General features: G+C 36.9%; 1 protein-coding gene across 1 annotated transcript in view; it reads left to right on the top strand.

Moving 5' to 3' along the window:
* Window positions 1–20,276, top strand: part of LOC102478637 (serine/threonine-protein phosphatase 4 regulatory subunit 3A) — a gene marked incomplete at its 3' end in the record, with an annotated part of 58,895 nt that extends 38,619 nt beyond the window's left edge. The window contains exons 5-11 of the mRNA XM_006155816.2: window positions 7,745–7,822; window positions 8,316–8,432; window positions 8,804–8,920; window positions 10,705–10,836; window positions 10,936–11,038; window positions 13,508–13,666; window positions 20,253–20,276. Of these exons, the coding sequence (XP_006155878.2) occupies window positions 7,745–7,822; window positions 8,316–8,432; window positions 8,804–8,920; window positions 10,705–10,836; window positions 10,936–11,038; window positions 13,508–13,666; window positions 20,253–20,276 (730 nt within the window). The remainder of the gene's footprint in view (window positions 1–7,744; window positions 7,823–8,315; window positions 8,433–8,803; window positions 8,921–10,704; window positions 10,837–10,935; window positions 11,039–13,507; window positions 13,667–20,252) is intronic.
* Window positions 20,277–20,283: the final 7 nt, after the last annotated feature.

Here is a 20,283-nt window from a genome sequence, read left to right as displayed (position 1 = left end):
TCCCCCCCTGTGAAAAAAAAAAAAAAAAAATCTTTTTTTTTTTTTTTTTTTTTTTTTTTTTTAAAGATAGCTTCTAAGGGACCAGCAGTTAGTGTAATGGCTATGTCGCTGGACTCCCACGTAGTCGACCGCGGTTCGAGTCTTGGACCCGGTGGCTTAAAGTCACGCCGGGCGTATATGCGTGCATGCCCAAGATCCCAAGAGGAGAATGGAGGAGAAGGGATTGCGGCGTGGCCATCCCCTATGGAGGGTGATTTCTCACTTTCTATCTCTCTGTCTGTCTCTGTCTGTCTGGCGAGTGCACACACCCTATAGCAAAAGCCTCTCCAAAAGAAAAAGAAAAGAAAAAAAAAGATGGCTTCTATTATAAGGACTCTCGTTCCTTTTAATTTGGTATATTAATCAAAATCTACCATTTTTCTATGAGTAAAGCCATTACTTGGATATTAGGAACCTAAAGCTGTTATGAGAACTTAATTTACACACCCAGAGCTTACTTGAGACCATGCCAGGTAGAAGCTATATGTGTGCTTGGCTCCTTTGGGAGGTGCTTTCCCATGGGTTGAGGTCACTTCCCTGTGACTTTGCAGCATATTTCAAGACAAATATTTCAGACCATTTTTCCTTCTAATATATATCATATCTCTTGAGCATGCTAAGCAATTGAAGTTTCTTAGCTCTTTCATAGTACGGCCTAATTTTCCCATCCATTTAGCATTCTACTTTGCTCTGATGAGTTGCTTTCATGGCCAGTGTCCCAAATTCTGGGGCAAAAATAGAAAAATATGATTCATTTCAAAATCTATTCTTGACCTTTTGCGAAAATATGTTTTTACCTTAGATGTATTTAATCATGAAGACTTCAAGTTACCTCTTTTTAAAGCCCTATCCAGTGTCATAAGGTGAAATGTAGTCATTTTTAGGGCTTCTAGGAGATCTTGGGAGGCTACAAGGTTTGTGAGTAAGAATGAAAAGTTTTCCTAGTTTGGTTACTTTTCAAAAGTTACTCTTGAGAGTAGCTTTATAACCTATATAGGTGGTGCTTGCTTTGTATGTGGCTACATTTTTGTGTGGGTACACTTGTATCTTACCCAGTTTTTCTTGGTCGTATTTTGGGCTATTGTCAGGCATTTATAGCAGAACAGTGACCCACTTTGTTCTAAAAACAGCTTGTGCTCTTTGGTCCTTGGTTTCCAGACTCAATTAACATTAAAATATTTTCCTTGCTTATAGTTAATTAACATAGATATGTTCTATGATGACCATATTATTTTGTATTGAATTTTACATCAGCCTCAGTATTGAAGAGTTTGGTGGTAATTCTCCTGTGGCACAGTCTTTGGCTTGGCCTGGTCTATTGAAAAAGAGGGGCTGTCTAATGACATATAAGTGGATATTTTAGCTTCAGGCTTTTTTGTTCTATTTTGTAGGTCTCCATGGAACTCTTTCATCAGTCTAGAATCTCAGTTTAACCTGTCTTAGAAAGTTAGTCTTGCCAATAAGTTTTATTCTTTATGAGGAAGCTCATTTATCTCTGGATTTTGGGCTGCCTTCCTTAAATTTGAAAGTCTGTGTGTTATTTGGAGAAATGTAACTTTGAAAAGTAGGCAGTTGTGTCAAATTTGAAAAAGTCTGAAACTGGAAATTTTTTTTTTCTATTAGCATCTCATATTCATCTAAGAACATCATTTAGGTTTACTGGTTTATATTTTGTCATCTATCAGAAGTTCTTTATCATAGGTTCAAGGAAAAGACCCTTCAGTGGACATCACTCAGGACCTCGTGGATGAATCTGAAGAGGAGCGTTTTGATGATATGTCATCACCAGGTTTAGAGTTGCCATCTTGTGAATTAAGTCGCCTGGAAGAAATTGCAGAACTTGTGGCATCATCTTTACCTTCCCCCCTTCGTCGTGAAAAACTTGCACTAGCACTGGAAAATGAGGGTTATATTAAAAAGCTCTTAGAGCTTTTTCACGTGTGTGAAGATTTGGAAAATATTGAAGGACTGCATCACTTGTATGAAATTATCAAAGGCATCTTCCTCCTGAATCGAACTGCTCTTTTTGAAGTTATGTTCTCTGAGGAATGTATAATGGACGTCATTGGATGTTTAGAGTATGATCCTGCTTTATCACAACCACGAAAACACAGAGAATTTCTAACAAAAACAGCCAAGTTTAAAGAAGTGATTCCCATATCAGATCCTGAGCTGAAACAAAAAATACACCAGACATACAGAGTTCAATACATACAGGATATGGTTCTACCTACCCCTTCAGTCTTTGAAGAAAACATGTTGTCAACACTTCACTCCTTTATCTTTTTCAATAAGGTAGAGATTGTTGGTATGTTACAGGTGAGTTAGACAGTTTTGTATTTCTTACTTTAAAAGATATTCTGCTTGATTGCTATCATTTAAACTGCTAATTCCCCTCAGAATTAGTTTTCTCTTCCTTTTAAGTACCTTGGAGTTTTAATTTTGTTAAAATTTAAAAGTATTTTGGTGATATTACAGAAGGTTATAATTTATACGATACAGTGAAACTATAGATTGTGTTGGAGCTGGGAAGGTAAGTGTGATAAGGAAATTACGTTTCAAGAAATTATAGGGGAATATTTATAAAATTATTGAATTTCAAATTTTATAACTGTTAACTCTATCAATTTTTCATAGAACAAAATAAGTTGGAAGGACAGTGAGAACATAGGAAAGCCAAGAAAGATATTAAATACAGAATATAATTTTTTTAAGAATTATTTAATTTTATTTATCTTTTTTTCCCCTTAATGTGCACTCATCAGAGAGGAATGGGAATGGGGGCAGGGCACGTGAGAAAATAAGCTACCAGGTCCAGGACTCTGAACAGTAGTCAGCGCCTTAACCACCATGTCACTTGCTGGTCCCTAGACTGTAAATTGCATAGAACTTGTAGAAATTTCAGGTAATATATGATACAGTGGAGGCTCAGTTTTATAGGGAATGTATAGCAGAGGGGGCAAATATTTCTTAACATCTTTTAAAACTTTAGTTTCTTCATCTTAAGGATAGTGCTATTAGTGCCTACAGTATAAAGTTAACTGAAGGTTAAATGGTGTGGTGTTGAAGGTGTGGCACTTTTTTTAAAGTATGTGTTCATAATTCCTTCTTAAACTCCAGATTTTCTTTCTATAGTGAGCATATAGTCTCAGGTCTGATGTTTTAAGGTGCTTGCTTCAGAATAACCTAGGGTACAGTCCTAGGTTCTACACAGAATATGGGATCAGTGTCTCTGAACGCTGGCCAGTAATCTGCATTTATAATGCTCTCAAAGTTGAGAGCCTCTTACTATGTCATCCCATAATGTGTGTTTTGTTCTATCTTTGATAGAAGTCTGTATGGTACAAGGAAAGATTTACCATTTGCATACCCTCTGTAGGGTTGGTTGGTTTCTTTCTTTGATGCATACGATATTGTAAAAATTTCAGGTAAGTGTGAGATGACTTGGAAGGTATTCTAAGACATAACAGTAATTATTTGAAACTTGGATCTGTTAAATATAGAAAGGTTAATAGATGTCAGAAAGAGCTGCTTAGTGGCACATGTTAAAAATAAATTAGTGTATTTAATCCTCATGTCTGGACCTTTTAGGGGAAACTTTTTTGGGGGACCAGGAGGTGGCATAATGGTTAAAGCATTGGACTCCCACATGGCCGACCATGGTTCAAGTCCTGGACCTGGTAGTAACTTGAAACTCATGGCGGGCACATGTGTGCGTGCGCCCATAATCTCGAGAAGAGAATGGAGGGGATGAAATTGTAGTGTGGCCGTCCCCTAGGGGGGTGATTTCTCGCTTTTTTTCTCTGTTTCTTCTCGTGTCTCCAGTGAGTGCATGTACCCTGTAGCAAAAATCTCAAAGAAAAAAAAATGTTTAATTTTCCAGGGGACATGGTCACACTACAGTCCTTTCTCTTCCATTTCTCCTTCCTCTCAGAATTTGGGGCTTACATGCATACACAGGCATCTGGTGGTGTTTAAGTCACTGGGGCCATAATTTGAGCTGTGCTCTTGGTTTTGTGGGACTTGGGTTCCTAACCAGGGGGCTGGCCTGCTCTTTAAATTATTAGTATTTTCAGTTGCCTTGTCTTTGTCACCTTTTAAAAATAAAAATAAAAAGTACTAGTTTAGGAGCCAGCAGATGGCATGATGGTTAAGGCACTAGACACCCACGTGGCCAATGACAGTTAAGTCCTGGTCCATGGAACCGGTGACTTGAAAATAATGCTGGGCTCATGTGTGTGCGTGCCCAAGATCCCCAGAGTGTAGAGGAGATTATGGTGGCTATCCCCCCAGGGGGTGATTTCTCACTTTGTCTCTCTCTGTCTCTGGTGAGCAAACGCACCTTATGAATTAAAGTGCTGCTGTGAAGGCAGCAACACTACATGTCTTGCAAGAGGTATTTGAGGCACATTTTAAAACAGATTCCCAGGACCAGCAGTTGGCATAATGGCTATGTCACTGGATTCCCATGTAGTCAAATGGGGTTCAAGTCCCAGACCCGGTGGCTTAAACAACACAGGGCACATGTGCACCTGTGCCCAAGTGCACGTGTGCCCAAGATCCCGAGAGAATCTCGGATGGAGAAGGGATTGCAGCCTGGCTATCTCCCCAGGGGGTGACTTCTTGCTTTCTGTCTTTCTGGCAAGCTCACAGGCCCTATAGAAAAGTCCTCTCCCCAATAAAAAAACAGATTCCCGAGAAAAAACAGGTTCCTACCCACTTTGGGTACACACACATTCAGTCATACCCTCCCTTTACCATTGACTACATGATATCACGAAACATTCTTATTCTCTCTACTTCTCTACCCACCCTCAATTGCAGCAGTTGAGGTTTTTTTGTTTTTGTTTTGTTTTGTTTTGTTTTTAAGAGAGATTTTTTTGCTATAGGGTTCATGCGTTCACTGGAAGGATAGAAAGCCAGAAATCACCCTTGGGGGTATGGCCGTGCGGCAGTCCCTTCCCGTTCAGTCTTCTCTCTGGATTTTGGGCATACGTGCACACATGCCAGTGCGTTTCAAGCTGCTGGATCCAGGACTTAAACCACTGTCAACTACGTGGGAATCCAGCAACATAACCGTTCTGTTATCTGCTGGTCCCTAGAGAATCTTTTTTTAATTGTTTGATTTCCAGTTGGCAGAATATATCATATCTGGGGTACATCTTGAAATTGGATGCATAGTTTGATAACAGTTAAAACAGTATTTAACAGGGTATGGCCTGTTTTACATCTTAGAAAGAGCAAACAAAGGTGGGACTAGCCAAACTAATTCAGTGTAGCACCCAAAAAATAAGTTATCTAAGCACCTACACCTTGAGTAAGGAACTTACAATCTAATGGAAGTTGCATACACAGTCCTATATATATATGTATGTGTATATTTAGGCATTTGTAGGGATAAAATAATGTTGAATTCTACTAGCTGAGGTAGTATGAAATTAAAATATAATAGAATCTTGATGGAAAAACTGATGATGAGATAAATTAAGCAATTAATCAGAAAGATTATCAACTGCTAATTGATTGGGCTTGGGTAAACTTTTTTTTTGGGGGGGGGGGAGGTTTTCTGCTACAGGGTGCATGTGCTTGCCAGAGAGACAGAAAGCGAGAAAATTGGCCACGTCGCAATCCCTTCTCCATTCTCCTCTTGTGATCTTGGGCACGCACACACACGCGCCTGGCGTGAGTATAAGCCACAGTGTCCAGGACTCAAGTTCTAGATGTCTCTGACCTGTTTATCTATTATAGATTAATATCTTGTGAGGGTATCCTTTGAATATTTTTCAAAATAATAAATACATATATTAAGGCTGGCAGGTGGTATAGTGGTTAAGGTGCTGGATTCCCACATGGGTGACCACAGTTCGAGTTCCAAACCTGGCAGCTTGCTTCCTGTTTCCCTCTTTCTCTCTCTGATTCTTTCTGGTCAGATTTTTTTAAAATAATAAAATTAAGTAAAATAATTCTTAAAAATGTATACATATTCTCTGTATGGATAGGTTCAAATAATAGATGTTTCTTGAAAAGCTCCAAATTCAGCATTTTGAAATAATTGCATTATTTTCTATATCTTTTTCTTTTTTTGAGAGAAAAAGAAAGAGAGGTTTTGTTTTTAGGAGAGAGAGTTTTTGCTTTAGAGCATGTGTGCTTGCCAGAGAGACAACGAGAAATCTCTCCCTCAGGCGATGACCATGCCACAGTCCCTTTTCCTCAGTTCTCCTCTTGGCGAGAAATCACCCCACAGAGAGGATGGCCACATTGCAATCCCTTCTCCTCCACTCTTTTAAGCCACCAGGTCTGGGGCTCAAACCAAGGTCAGCCATTTGGGAATCCAGTGACGTAACTATTACACCATCTGCCCTGTTTTCTACATCTTGTAAAACCTGATGGACACTTTATCTTCATTTTCATTTGAGATGAATCTTAACTTTGAAGGTTAAGAGTACAGAACTCTATAAAACTAGGCCTGATGGTGTCACTGCAATAAAGCACAGTGCTTGGGGCCAGCAGGTGGCGAGGTGGTTAAGGGCTCTGGACTCCCAGATGGCCAAACTATTCAAGTCCCAGACCTGGTGGCTTGCTTTCTCTTTCTTTCTTTCTTTCTCTTCCCCCACCTCCCTCCTTCTCCCCCTCCCTCCCTCCCTCTCCCCTTCTCCCCCTCTCTGGTTGGTTGGTTGGTTGGTTGGTTGGTTGGTTGGTTGGTTGGTTGGTTAAATACATACATACATACAAATACATATACATATACATATATATATATATATACACACACACACACACATACACACACACATATACACACACACATATTATTAAAAACAAAAACAGAGTGCTCTGTGAAGCTGATCCGCATAGGAAGGTTCTGTGTTTTCCTCTTTAATTATCTTGGCATGTGTTTGTCTTTGATTTGTGGTTGAGTGGGGTGGATTGCAGCATTGATACCCTCTTAGGTATGCTCTCTTTTTCTCTCTCTGACTCATGGATGAAATATTAGGTTGTCGGGAAAATCACAATATGTTTTAAAAAACATATGGGGACCAGCAGTTAGCGTAATGGCTATGTCACTGGACTTCCACGTAGTCGACTGCAGTTCGCATCCCGGACAAGGTGGCTTAAAACTCACGCTGGGCGTGTGTGCATGCGTGCCCAAGATCCCAAGAGGAGAAGGGATTGCGGCGTGACCACCCCCCCAGGGGGTGATTTCTCCTTTCTGTCTCTGTCTCTCTCTGTCTGTCTGGCGAGCTCACGCACCCTATGGCAAAAACCTCTCAAAAAAAAAAAAAGAAGTATCTTGATTTTCCCAAAAACCAATCAGATTAAAAGTAAAAATAAGAGGGAAGCAAATTATGCATAAGTTTTGTTGGAATACAACTATACTTAGTCATTTCCATGTTGTCTTAGGGCTGCGTTCATACTGCAGTAGCAGAATCGAGTGGTTGTAGGAGAGACCAGATGGCCTTTAGAGCCTAAAATAGGCCCTCAAATAGGCTTAGGAAATAGATCCATGCCAAATAGAATAATTTTTCGATACGAATCTCCAGTTTATCCTTTAATAGCTTGCTTTTCTCCTCTCTTTTAAAAAACATTACTGGTACCATTTTTACTTTTCCAGGTATTATAATTTATATCTTATACTGTTAACACCCTTAAATTGTATTTCATATACTCTCACCTAACATAATTAAATTTGTCTTTTATCTAACAGGAAGATGAAAAGTTTCTGACAGATTTGTTTGCACAACTAACAGATGAAGCAACAGATGAGGAAAAAAGACAGGAATTGGTAAGAAATTAGATACTATGAAAAGCATAGTAATAAAAGAAACTTTATTGAGGAGTCTTCACAAATTTCATGGAAAATGCATATTCTAAAAAATACGTGCAGCCAGTAGGTGGTGTAGTGGTTAAGGCACTGGACTTCTACATGGCCGAGGGCTGTTGGGTTCCTGGACTCTGTGGCCTGAAACTCATGCCGGGGACCTGTGCCCAAAATCCCAAGAAGAGAATAGAGGCAAGAGGATTGCTGCATGGCCATCCCCCTGGGAGGAGGGGTGATTTCTTGCTTTCTCTCTCTTTGTCTCTGGTGTGCGTAAACACTCCATAGCAAAAACATAATCTCAAATAAATTAGTAAATAATTATATATGTTTTTTTACATATATGTATGTGTGTGTGTACATTTCAGAATTTTTTATACTAAAATACTGTAAGTCCATTTTTTCCATAAAGTTTTTGAAGTGCTCTTGTGTATACACTTACCCTTTTTCCTAATTTCAGGTTAACTTTTTAAAAGAATTCTGTGCGTTTTCTCAAACGCTGCAACCTCAGAACAGAGATGCTTTTTTCAAGACTCTGTCAAACATGGGCATATTACCAGCCTTAGAAGTCATCCTCGTAAGTTTGTTTCTCCTCATTTTTAATTAATGTTTTTTTAAAACTACGAAAGTAGTATTTTTATAAAGTGTAAGAATTTAATTGTAGCCAGTATATTTAATACAGTATTGAAACAGTTCTTTTTAAAAGAATTTTCTGTATTTTTAAATAATCTCTTAGCAATTGCTTAGATAAAACTGTTAAAATAGAAAGGCAAACCAGAACAAATAATTTAGGGAAAAAAATATTACCCATAAAATGAAGTTTTATGTGCAGTGGAATTTTACTTTTACATTGTGATTTTTTAAAAAATTCATTAGTTTTGATACTTGCATAGCTACAGGTTTCCATATTTTTATGATATAGGAGAATTAAGTGTTTTTTGTCTGCAGGGCATGGATGATACACAGGTGCGAAGTGCTGCTACTGATATATTCTCATACTTGGTTGAATATAATCCATCCATGGTACGAGAGTTTGTCATGCAGGAGGCACAACAGAATGATGATGTAAGTAAGAAGTTAACAGAGCAAAAAATAACCAGCAAGGTAAATATTATTTGCACTAACAGTAAGTATTATATGTATAGGAAGCTATAACTGTACTTCTTACTCATTTTTAAGATTTAAATCTTTGCTGTTTGGGAAGATTATAGTTAATATCAAATGGCATATTCCTTCCTTAAATTGGCTCCTGTCTCTGTTTATGAATTTATCGTCTTACAGGAGTTACTTGTTCATATTAATTTGTCTTTTAAATTTTCTGATATTTGTTTTTAATTCTGAATCGAACTTCCTATTTGTCTTATTTAAATCATTTACTCAATCAGTTGTTCTTCTGTATGTAATTATGAGTAACTTCCTTAGGAAAACATTGAATTTGCTTCGGACTAGATTCTCAAAATCATAAAGAATGATCAAATGGAGCAGTCTCATGAATATAGGGTTTTGTTTCTCCATTGCCTAACCATAGATAGCAAGCTAATATCTTGTTCTCTCTCTTCCTCCCTCCCTCCCTCCCTTAAACACACACTCAAACACACACGCATAGTGTATCCTGGTTTTTATGGATCATCATGTGATACATGACATTTGGAAGCCCTAAATGTGCTCTTTTGCTTTATTTTCAGATAATTAAACTAGTGATTCTTTCTTTTCCTCGAAGTAGCTTTTTACTTAGTATAGACTAAGATATTCTGGCATAAACGTCTTAAGAATAGAGGGGAAAGATACCCATTAGTGGGAAAAAAAAATCTGTGCAGAATTCTAGCACATGGTATTTTTTAAAATGAGAAAATACTTCGTTACTTGAAATTATTGGGCCAGGGTAGGTACAGACAGTACCAGTTCAAACTGTTGGATCACAATTTTCTTTTATGAAATAATCTTCTCTTGAGAACCACAATCTGTATTATTGAAAATAAGGGCTGTCTGTTGGTCTCCAAAATGCAGTAGTTGAAGTACATTGGTGTACTTTATGATACTTCACTCACATGCAGTAGGCCTCTTGATTCCCATTTTCATTCATCATTTCCATATACTGTCTGCATTTTCTCTATTCCTGTCTATTCTACCATTGCATATATAGACAAGAGGAGGAATTTTTCTCATTGCATTCTTAGTTTTTGTGTACTACTTGGGCCAGGAATACCAATCATAATACAATAGCACCTCAAAATATCCAGCAGTGTATTTTCTTTGACATTTGGAATCTTTATAATCCATTTGTTGTTCTGTACATTTTCTAAATACCGTAATCTTATTTTGCCCAATTTTAAACATTCAGGTACCAAGTAAATTTTTTTCTGAATTTATTTTTAAAGGAAACTATATGATTTCCCTTAATGGAGAACAGCTATATTGCCATAAGTTGAAGGAATCTATACAAATAGGTGTAAAGTAGAGCAGTGTTTAAAGATTTGGGCTAAATATTCTATTAAAGTTATGAACCTAAAACTTTCTTCAGAAGGTAGACTATGTTGTTAGAGAGCTGTAAAGATCAACAAGCACCGAACTGAAACTGTTTTTGCTTTCGGGAGAAGACCATATAGACAATAGAAAAAGAAACCTTTTCTTTTTGGTACTGTTTAGTGTAATGTCTCTGTACCACACTTTTTAGAAAGAAACACTGCCATATATCCTGTTAAAGAAGCGAGTCAGTCAGTCACTTCATGTTCTTTGCAGTTAACAGGACACACCTAGAGCTATGTATAATGTTGTGGCTTATGACTTATTTTTGCTATTTCTATTCTCTTAAAATTAATGATCCCTATTATGTGTATTTTTCTCACCAGGATATTTTGCTCATCAACCTCATTATAGAACATATGATTTGTGATACAGATCCTGAACTTGGAGGAGCAGTCCAACTTATGGGCCTGCTTCGAACTTTAGTTGACCCAGAGAACATGCTAGCCACTGCCAATGTAAGCCATGGATGTTTTTCCTCTTTTTCAAAGCTAGTATGTTTATTACTGATAGAGTCAGTGCAGTTAAAGTTCATGGAAGTGTTTTTGATTCCTTAGAAAACAGAAAAGACTGAATTTCTGGGTTTCTTCTATAAGCACTGTATGCATGTTCTCACTGCTCCGTTACTGGCAAATACAACAGAAGACAAACCTAGTAAAGGTAAGATATTGCAGGTTGGGAGTTGAGTTCTCTGTTCTTGAATTCTGAAACTCAATGTTGGTTTTAAGTAACATTCCTGGGGGGAGGGTCCCCTTAAAAAAAAAAGGCAGTTTTACAAGTTCAGATCATTAGATTAACATAGCTAACAGTTCGAGCCCGTTCACAAAACTGAGGATTATTTAATATGTTATAAGAATTGACATTAATCTTCTATAAAGTATTATGCTTTAAATTATTTCCCATTTGTGAATATAATAACTAAAAATATCCTATGGATTTATATGTTTTCCTCAATCTTCATTTCAAAGCTTCTCATTACCTATAAATTCCATGTTAGCTTTAACATATTAGATGCTTCCATTACAGGACTAATGGTTTTAGAAATATGTATATGTGTATATTACTGAACTGTATTATCTACAATATATGAGACTTTGAAAATAAAGTACAGGCCAGACAGTGTCATGGTGGTTAAGGCGACTGGATCCCACATGACTGACCTTGCAGTTCAAGTCCCACATTGTGCAGCTTGCAAAACTTGCTGGGAGTGTAAGCTTGTATGCCCAGAATCTCAAGAGAAGAATGTAGGAGAGGGGATTTTGGTATGGCCACCCCACCACGTAGGGTGCTTTTTCATTTTCCCTGTCTTTCTCCAGCTAGCATATGTACCCCTATAGCGATTTTTTTTTTTTTTAAGATTTTTTGCCATGGGCCACTTGCATTTGCTGGACAGAGAGGGTGGGGAAAGTGAGAAGTCATGCCCCAAAAGGGATGGTGATGCTGCAATCTCTCCCCATTCTCCTCTCAGGATTTTGGGCATGCGCACACATGCACCCAGTGTGATTTTTCAAGCCACCAAGTCTGGGACTAAAATCGTGGTTGGTCATGTGGGAATCCAGTGCCTTAACCATTTCTCCACCTGCTGGCCCCCCATAGCAAATTTTTTTAAATTAAATTTAAAAAGTAAAGAAAGTACAAGATGCTTTATTTTTCTTTATGGTGGTTTCAGGCAGATACCAGCGCCTTGTCTTCTCTGTTGTATAAATTCTAATCAAGTAAAATCTCAACTTTTATTAACCAAAATCTTTATTTTAAACCTACTGTAATCAGAGATAACTATGTAAAAAAAAGAAATGAAAATTATTTGCTTTCAGAATTTTGAAACAGTGTTTTGTTTAACAATCTCTGTAAGTTAATCCTTATCTACACAAATGAAGTACCTATGATGAAATTCATTTTAAGTTATCTGTACTCCAGATGTGTAGTAGATATAGCTAATCTTTTCCTGAATCTCAAGCTATTTCAAATTTCATTGAGGTTATGGTAGGATTATTTTTTTTTTGGCTTTTATTCTTTAGGGCCTTTAATTAATGTGTTTATATTTAGCTTAGGATATAGTTTCTCGGTCTCTGGAAATTACTTATTGAATCAGTAGTAATAAATTAATTCTCAATATGGTATATTTATCTTGTTAATATCACTTATAGAAAATACATGTTAAATTTGCTTTTTTGTGACTCTAGAATCAAATCTTTGAAGCGTGAATATTAATTTTCCCCACCAATTGTATGTATATTAGGTAAAGCTTGAAGGTTCTTTCCCAACTCACATGTTCAATTCATCTAACTTATTGTGTGCTATAATTCTATACAGTGTAAATGGGGAGGAGGTGAATAAAGTAAATATTTTCAGAGGCTTGTGCCTGGTGAGTGAAGATAAGCCAGTAATTAAAATTCATTGTGGACTCATGGTTTGTAGTAAAAGAAGCCACAAAACACACTGGGATCGTGGGAGCAGGAAGTGAGTTAATTGTACCAAAGACAAGGTAGCATTTGTCAAGATCTCCTATACTATCTGTACAGCTGTTCGGGGATGTGTTGACACATTGTAGAGTGGTCTTGTACTTTGAAATAAAGCAGGTCTGCTAGATTTTTATCTTAACTCTGCCTTTCTCATTTTCCCCACTTCGTTCTAGTTTGGTTAATAGACTCATAATTCTGTGAAACTAATTCCTCATAGGGTTGTAAATGAAATAAGAAATAAGCGCAGTTCCTGGCACATGGTAGGTATTCAATAAATGCTAATTTCCTCTTTCCTAAGTAAAATTTTGGGTTAAATAGAAATAGGGATTTTACTTGATTATAATTTGAGTTCTTGGGCAGGCCCCATAGCCTAGTGGTTAAGGGAGCTGAATCCTGCATAGCTGACCACAATTCAAATCTTGACCTCAGTGGCTTGAAAAACCACACTGAGCATATATGCATGCGTGCTTAAAATCCCAACAGGACAGAGAAGGAGAAGAGATCGCAGTGTGACCAGACCCCATTGGATGGTGCTTGCCCCCTTGCTTGCTTTGTTTCTGGCAAGCACATACACCTTCTGAAAATTTGTTTTTAAAAATCTGAACTGTTATGTTTTAGAAGGAAATTAATATTAGTCATTAAATATAATTGTCTTTGTTTATTTTAGATGATTTTCAGACTGCCCAGCTATTGGCACTTGTATTGGAATTGTTAACATTTTGTGTGGAGCACCATACCTACCACATAAAGAACTACATTATTAATAAAGATATCCTTCGGAGAGTCCTAGTTCTTATGGCTTCGAAACATGCTTTCTTGGCATTATGTAAGTGTTGTTTCTCCTAGAAATATTTACTGTCTTTATCTATTATCATGTTGGTATCTTTTAAATCTTATTGCCTGAAGCGTAGATGAAGTCACTGGAAACTAGGATAAGATCACAGGAAACCTAGGTTCTGCTACTAACTTTACCACTGATTATATAACTCTGTCCCCATTGAGAAGGTTGTTTTCCTGACTTTCTCTCTCATTGATAATGCAGCAAAGGGATTAAAGCATACCTACAAATTATATTTTACTCACATCATTAAAAACACCTTTGGGGCCAGCCAGTGGCTGTATCCTACCTGACTCAGTGGTTTGAGTCCCAGATCCAGTGACTTGAAAAACCTGCAAGGTGCATATGTGTGTATATACCCAAAATCCTGTGAGAATGGAGAAGAAAAACTGTGGCGTGGCTGACCCCTGTGGGGGTTGCTTTGTAGCTTTCTCTCTCTGTCCAGTGAGCACATGTGCCCTATAGCCGAAAACAAAACACCTCTGATCATTTTACCTATTGTTTTAGAGCAGGGGTTGTGAACTATAAGTGACCAAATCCAACCTGTGGCCTATTTTTATACACCCTAACAGCTGAAAATGGTTATTGTGTATTTAGAGTATAACTTAAAAAATAGAAAAAAGAATATGCTATGGAATCCATTATGTGATCCACAAAGCCTAAAATATGTACCATGTGAATCTAGATGCAAAAAGTTTACAGACTCTTTTAGAACAGTAGTCTTTTAACAAATTATTTTTTGGTTATACATGAGATTTTTATGGTGTTTTTGACATTAGTTTGTTGGAGTAAAACTTGGTTTTGAATTGGTAATAAGTTAATCTGAAATGTTCTTGCTTATGTAATAGCCAGACTTCTATGTAGTGAGTTTTCATATTTAAACTGTCGTAACTGGTAAGTCGGTAGACCAAATTTAACAGTACCTTTAAAGGCTCTGTAAGAGATGTCTGCTGGTAATTAACATTTGCTTTTTGGTTTTTAAGGATAACTTGGGGTGTTTTGTTGTTTTAGGCATCATAGTTACTCACTATTTGGAGACCTGAATGTATACATTTTTTTTACTTCATTTTTAATTGCTTGCTTAATTGATTTTTTAAATATTCTTAAATTATAAAAATAACATTATCCATAGGATGTTTCTTTTGTTTTACTCTTATCAAAATTTTATCTTTAAATGATGTTAAAACTAACTTCTGAAAAACACAATGAACTATCTGGATGACATTTGTTTTATTTCTTGGCTTAGTTTTTCAGGCTAGTCTACACACTACAATATGTACTGAAATAACATGTAGTCCGAATATGTCTTCTTTTTCCAGCTTATAGATATTCAGTGCAATTACTTTCTTCCAAATACCCAGAAACTTTGATATTACCTTAATAATCTCTTCCAGCCAAAGGTAATAGGTAGCATTTGGGGCATTAACTTAGATCAAGACAGCAAAAAATAAATTCATTATTTCTGTTGTACTTTACTATTGTTTATATCCATGAGCTTATTGGCACATATGGAAGAAGGGCTTTTAAAGTCATGTTCTTAACATACCTATCAGAGAAAAAGTGAGAGTACCAACACTAAAATCAGAGGGAGTTCATAACTCTGAATTGTTCTTTGAATTTAACTTGTTCAAATTTGGGAAAGGAAGTTCATAAACAGATGGGCTAGAATGGGCTAGAAAAAGTTTTCAACAGATAAGTACTTAACTACCATATTTTTTAATGTATATTTTTATGCATTTGTCACCTCTGAGATCAAGGTGATTGTTATTGTTAATGGCATGCCATTTATAATTGGTAACTCTTTTTCTGTATTTGTTTTTTCTTAATAGTGGGGGGAAATGAAGTATTTTATATTAGCGGCATCTTAGATTGATTAAGCAGGATATATAACTAGTATGATTAAGACCTGGACTCAGCTATCCAAGGGAAGAGAGTTCACTAGGAAAAATCATATGAAAATCAAATTACAGGGACCAGCAGTTAGCATAATGACTATGTCGATGAACTCCCATGTAGCCGACCGCAGTTCGAGTCTTGGACCCAGCGGCTTAAAACTCACGCCAGGCATGTGTGAATGCATGCACAAGATCCTCAGAGGAGAATGGAGGAGAATGGATTGCAGCGTGGCCATCCCCCCCCCGGGGGGGGTGATTTCTTGCTTTCTGTCTCTCTGTCTCTGTCTGTCTGTTGAGCGCATGCACTCTATAGCAAAAACCTCTCCAAAAAAAATAAATAAATAAAATTACAGCATACTAAGCACTACATGGAGGTGTGTTTGGAACATAGCAGAAGCACTTTATTCTCAGTTAATAAGACAGATCAGGAAAATGTCCCAGAAGAGGTAACTTGAGTTGTGTTACGGTCATGTGACAGTGTGACATTCTTGGAATACTCAGTTAAGATGGTAAGTGTGACAATGTGGTATGTTAGGTTGCTCTGGGTAGGAAACATGGGTTCAGAAAGTAGCAGGATATGCATCTGAAGGGGAGAGTGTTTAATATATCTCATTAATTTGTTTGTAGTATTTTAAAGAAAATACTTTGAATTAGGCCAACTGTTGGCGTGGTGGTTAAGATAGCTAGATCCCACATGGCCGGTTGCTTGGTATAAGTCCTGGACTTGGTGGCTTGAAAAATATGCCAGGGCATGTGTAGCTGCATATCCAAAATACCAGGAGGAAAGTGGAGAAGGGATTGATGGGACCATTCCCCTGTGGGCTACTTTCTCACTCCCCTCTGCCCCTCCCTGTTAGCACATACACCCTGTGACCAAACAGTAAAAAAATGTTTAAAAAGTAGATGTTTCAATCTAATGAGAACTATGGAAAGAATTGCTATAATTAAAGGAAGCCTATGTTGCCAGAAGCTAAGTACTCTAGAAGAATATTAGTTTATTATTGTTGATACTTTCTAAACTAAGGTCATCACTAAAACTAATTTTCTCAGATGACTTCTCAGTGGGCCCTTTTTACCTCGGCTTAGAATATGCCATTCATTCATTAGGATTTCTAATAACTCATGTAAATTTGGAGAAAATTAAGATATGTGTTCTTTTCAGAAAAGTAAAGTATTAGGTGTAGTTTTATTTTGGGTGTTTTTTTAATGATAGTGCATGGCCATACATGTAAGAAGCGGGGAGAGAGGGACGTGGGGAGACAGCACGCTCAAAAGTGTCTCATCACATCACGGTCCCCTTTCCTCAGCCCTCCAGCTTCTTAGCAGCATAGGTTCACACACATGTGCCTATGTGTATTCTGACTGATCCAGGAATCCAAACCTCCTGTCAGACTAGTGGCCTTTAGCACTGCTGTCCAGCACAGCACAGACTATGCCACCTAGGCTAGGCCTGGTGTAGGTTTTTTGGTGTTTTTTTTTTTTTTGGGGGGGGGGGGTTTTATAAATACTTGCTGAATATCCTTTATTTAAAACGCTGGGACCAAAAGTGTTTCCGATTTTGGAATACTTGCATATACACTAGGAGATAACTTGGGAATGGAAACTAAGACTAAACACAGAATTCACTTAAAGTTTTTTATATACTAGCCTGAAGGTAATTTTATATAGTGCTTTTTATTTTGACTGGTTTACCACATGAGGACAGGCATAAAAATTTTCTAATTATGATGTTATGTCACAGCTCAAAAAGTTATAAATATTGTAGCATTTGGGGGGGGGGAGTTTTATAAATACTTGCTGAATATCCTTTATTTAAAACGCTGGGACCAAAAGTGTTTCCGATTTTGGAATACTTGCATATACACTAGGAGATAACTTGGGAATGGAAACTAAGACTAAACACAGAATTCACTTAAAGTTTTTTATATACTAGCCTGAAGGTAATTTTATATAGTGCTTTTTATTTTGACTGGTTTACCACATGAGGACAGGCATAAAAATTTTCTAATTATGATGTTATGTCACAGCTCAAAAAGTTATAAATATTGTAGCATTTCAGATTTTGGATTTTTGAGTTGGAGATGTTCAACCTGCCTTTAAGATGCAAGTGTGTAAGTGCAAAAGGTTAACCAGTTAACTGTAAACATTTTGTGGACTTAAAAGAATTTTTTTCATATATCTACTTAATTAGTACACTTTGTCACATTTAAAGGCAAGTAATCAAGGGCATAGATGAGATTGGCAATTCTTTCTCAACTCAGTCTTTACAAGTTGTGCCAGTTTCATCGATCTTTTTCAATGGCCGTTTCAAGAGTCTTAGATCTTCCATTGTAGCTCTTTAGTTTATATCTTTATGTTGAGGGTTTTTTGTTGTTAAAAATACAGAAATTTATAAGAAGAATGAAAAAACGTTGATATAGAGACTTTCATTCAGTTACCATTATTCCATATAAAGCAAAAAACTCTCAGACTTAATACATGAAATCTCATGTTATGTAAGGTGGAGATGAATTTTTAAAAGAGATCATTCAAACTAACCATAAGAGTTCTGTGGCATGTTAATGAAAGAGATGTTACAAAAGTCCTGTGGTTATGTGGGTTTAGCCTACCCCAAAAACTTTCTCTGATTTCCTTTGAGCTTCACTGGGACAGTCTCGAAAGCAACATTTTATTCAACAGCAAAGAATAGTGGTTGGAAATTTTTGTTGCAGGTTTCTTTTCAGGGATGGGTTTGATGGAAAATACGGTGTTCTTAATGTCATATAAATAAACTGGGGGCAAGTGGAAATAACCAAAACAAAAACACCAGTAGAACCACCTTCTGTCTGCATCAGCAATTTCTCAGAAGGAGCGCTCTTGGAGTGGTAGTGGTGCCATCTGCATGTCCTGGTCTTAGTGACATCCATGAAGGGTGTTTCTTCTCACTACCTGGGAACTGTATGCAGCCAGGGTTAAGAGTGTGTGTGTATTACAGTAGGACACAAGTCTGAAGCCCACAAAGTTGGAGCATACTAGTTTTAAAATAATAGCTCTTGCCTTCATTACTAAAAGCTTAAAATTTGACTTAATGACCTCTAAGGCGTAGATTTTCTAACAAATGGAACTGCATCACAAAATTCCTTCATCAATTAAAGGATAAAAAAAATTATTTTAAAAATAAACTGAAATTTGGGGAAATCAACCCTTGTTAGGCTTTGACTTACCACACAAAGATGCCTCTTCTTGTTTAAATTGTCTTATTTCACCATGCTTGTCTTTTGAGATACTCAGTAGTTTAAAAAATAAAATGCAATTATTCTATAAACTATATGAAATTCCCTGCCCAGAGTGTTTCTCTAGAAAGATACACTCAATAAGTTGAAAATTGTTGAGGCAGTTTATAATCAACTGTACCTAATTGGGCATTCACTGTGGACCTCTTTTCTGCCAAGTAAAGAAACATTGAGCTGCTTTACTCCTCTGCCTTCCCACCCAGAAACCGTGTCAGCATGGTTGCCTGGCTACCTGCTCATGAAGGACTTGATTAATAACAAATTGGCAATTTAACGAGCCACTTCTATGAACTCCAAAGAAACCAAAATACAAACACAATATTTAATCTTGCCAACCGAAGACGATGTGACTGCATGAAGTGAGTATGCTTTTTTGAACTGTTTACAATAACTGGGGCATTAACTTACTGATAATATTGTTTAGGTAAAGAGGGCTTTGTTGAAGTCTAGCTGTTTGAGTATATTTGGATCTTGACGAATGGTGACTTTTAGTAACTCCCCATACCTCAAGATGTAAATATACCTTTTAATCTGTAAGTTAAAGCCTAATTAATTGTAAAATGCAAAATTAGGAAACAAATTAAAAAGCATACTCGCTGCAATAAGCAAAGAGGACCAACCACATTTTTAACAACATCCTCTAAATTTATCTCTAAACTATGGGAAGGCAAATTTGGGGTCATGCAGACTTTTGTGGGTTTTATAGAATTACTCCAATCACATCCACAAATAAGCCAGTATGAACTAAACTAAATGAATGAGCAGTGATAGAAAGTAACAAGAGTGTCCAGAATTGAAAACCAAATTATACAGTGGATTGCCCTAGTAAAACAATTATTTTTACTGTTTTTAAGGTCATACGAGAAGATATGTTGGCAATTTTTTTCATCTCAACTACAATATTTGTCTTAGCTTTCATTTCAGATATAAATTACATTTTTATCATTAATAACTGGTTTGTTTCCAGAATTTTTCTGGCTTTTTAAGACTTGTGTTCTATGATGATACACATATACACTACTTATAGAGTACATCTCCCGGACCCTGTGGCTTGAAAAACACTAGGCATGTGTACATTTGTGCCTAAAATCCCAGGAGGAGAATGGAGGAGAAGGGATTGCTGTCGCATCCCACCTGGGGTGATTTCTCACTCCCTGCCCCCCTCTCTCTCTGAGCACATGTGCCCTACAGCAAAAATTTAAACAATAATAAAATTCTTTATGATAACACTTTTATAACCCTTATCTTTAGGTTCACATTTCTGGAAGCGCTAATATAACACTGTGCATGAAGAATTACTGTTGTATGTTGAACAGGTTTTTGTGTTTTTTTTTTTTTTTTTTCTTGGTAAGTCTAAAATATGTAAGTATGTTAAGTGATTTAAACAACAATGCCTCTGTATTTCAGGTGCCCTTCGTTTTAAGAGAAAGATTATTGG

Source organism: Tupaia chinensis, unplaced genomic scaffold, assembly GCF_000334495.1.
Source record: "Tupaia chinensis unplaced genomic scaffold, TupChi_1.0 Scaffold000469_1, whole genome shotgun sequence".
Lineage (NCBI taxonomy): Eukaryota > Metazoa > Chordata > Mammalia > Scandentia > Tupaiidae > Tupaia > Tupaia belangeri.
Note: the sequence above shows the minus strand (reverse complement) of the source record. Positions and strands in the feature narration are given on the sequence as shown.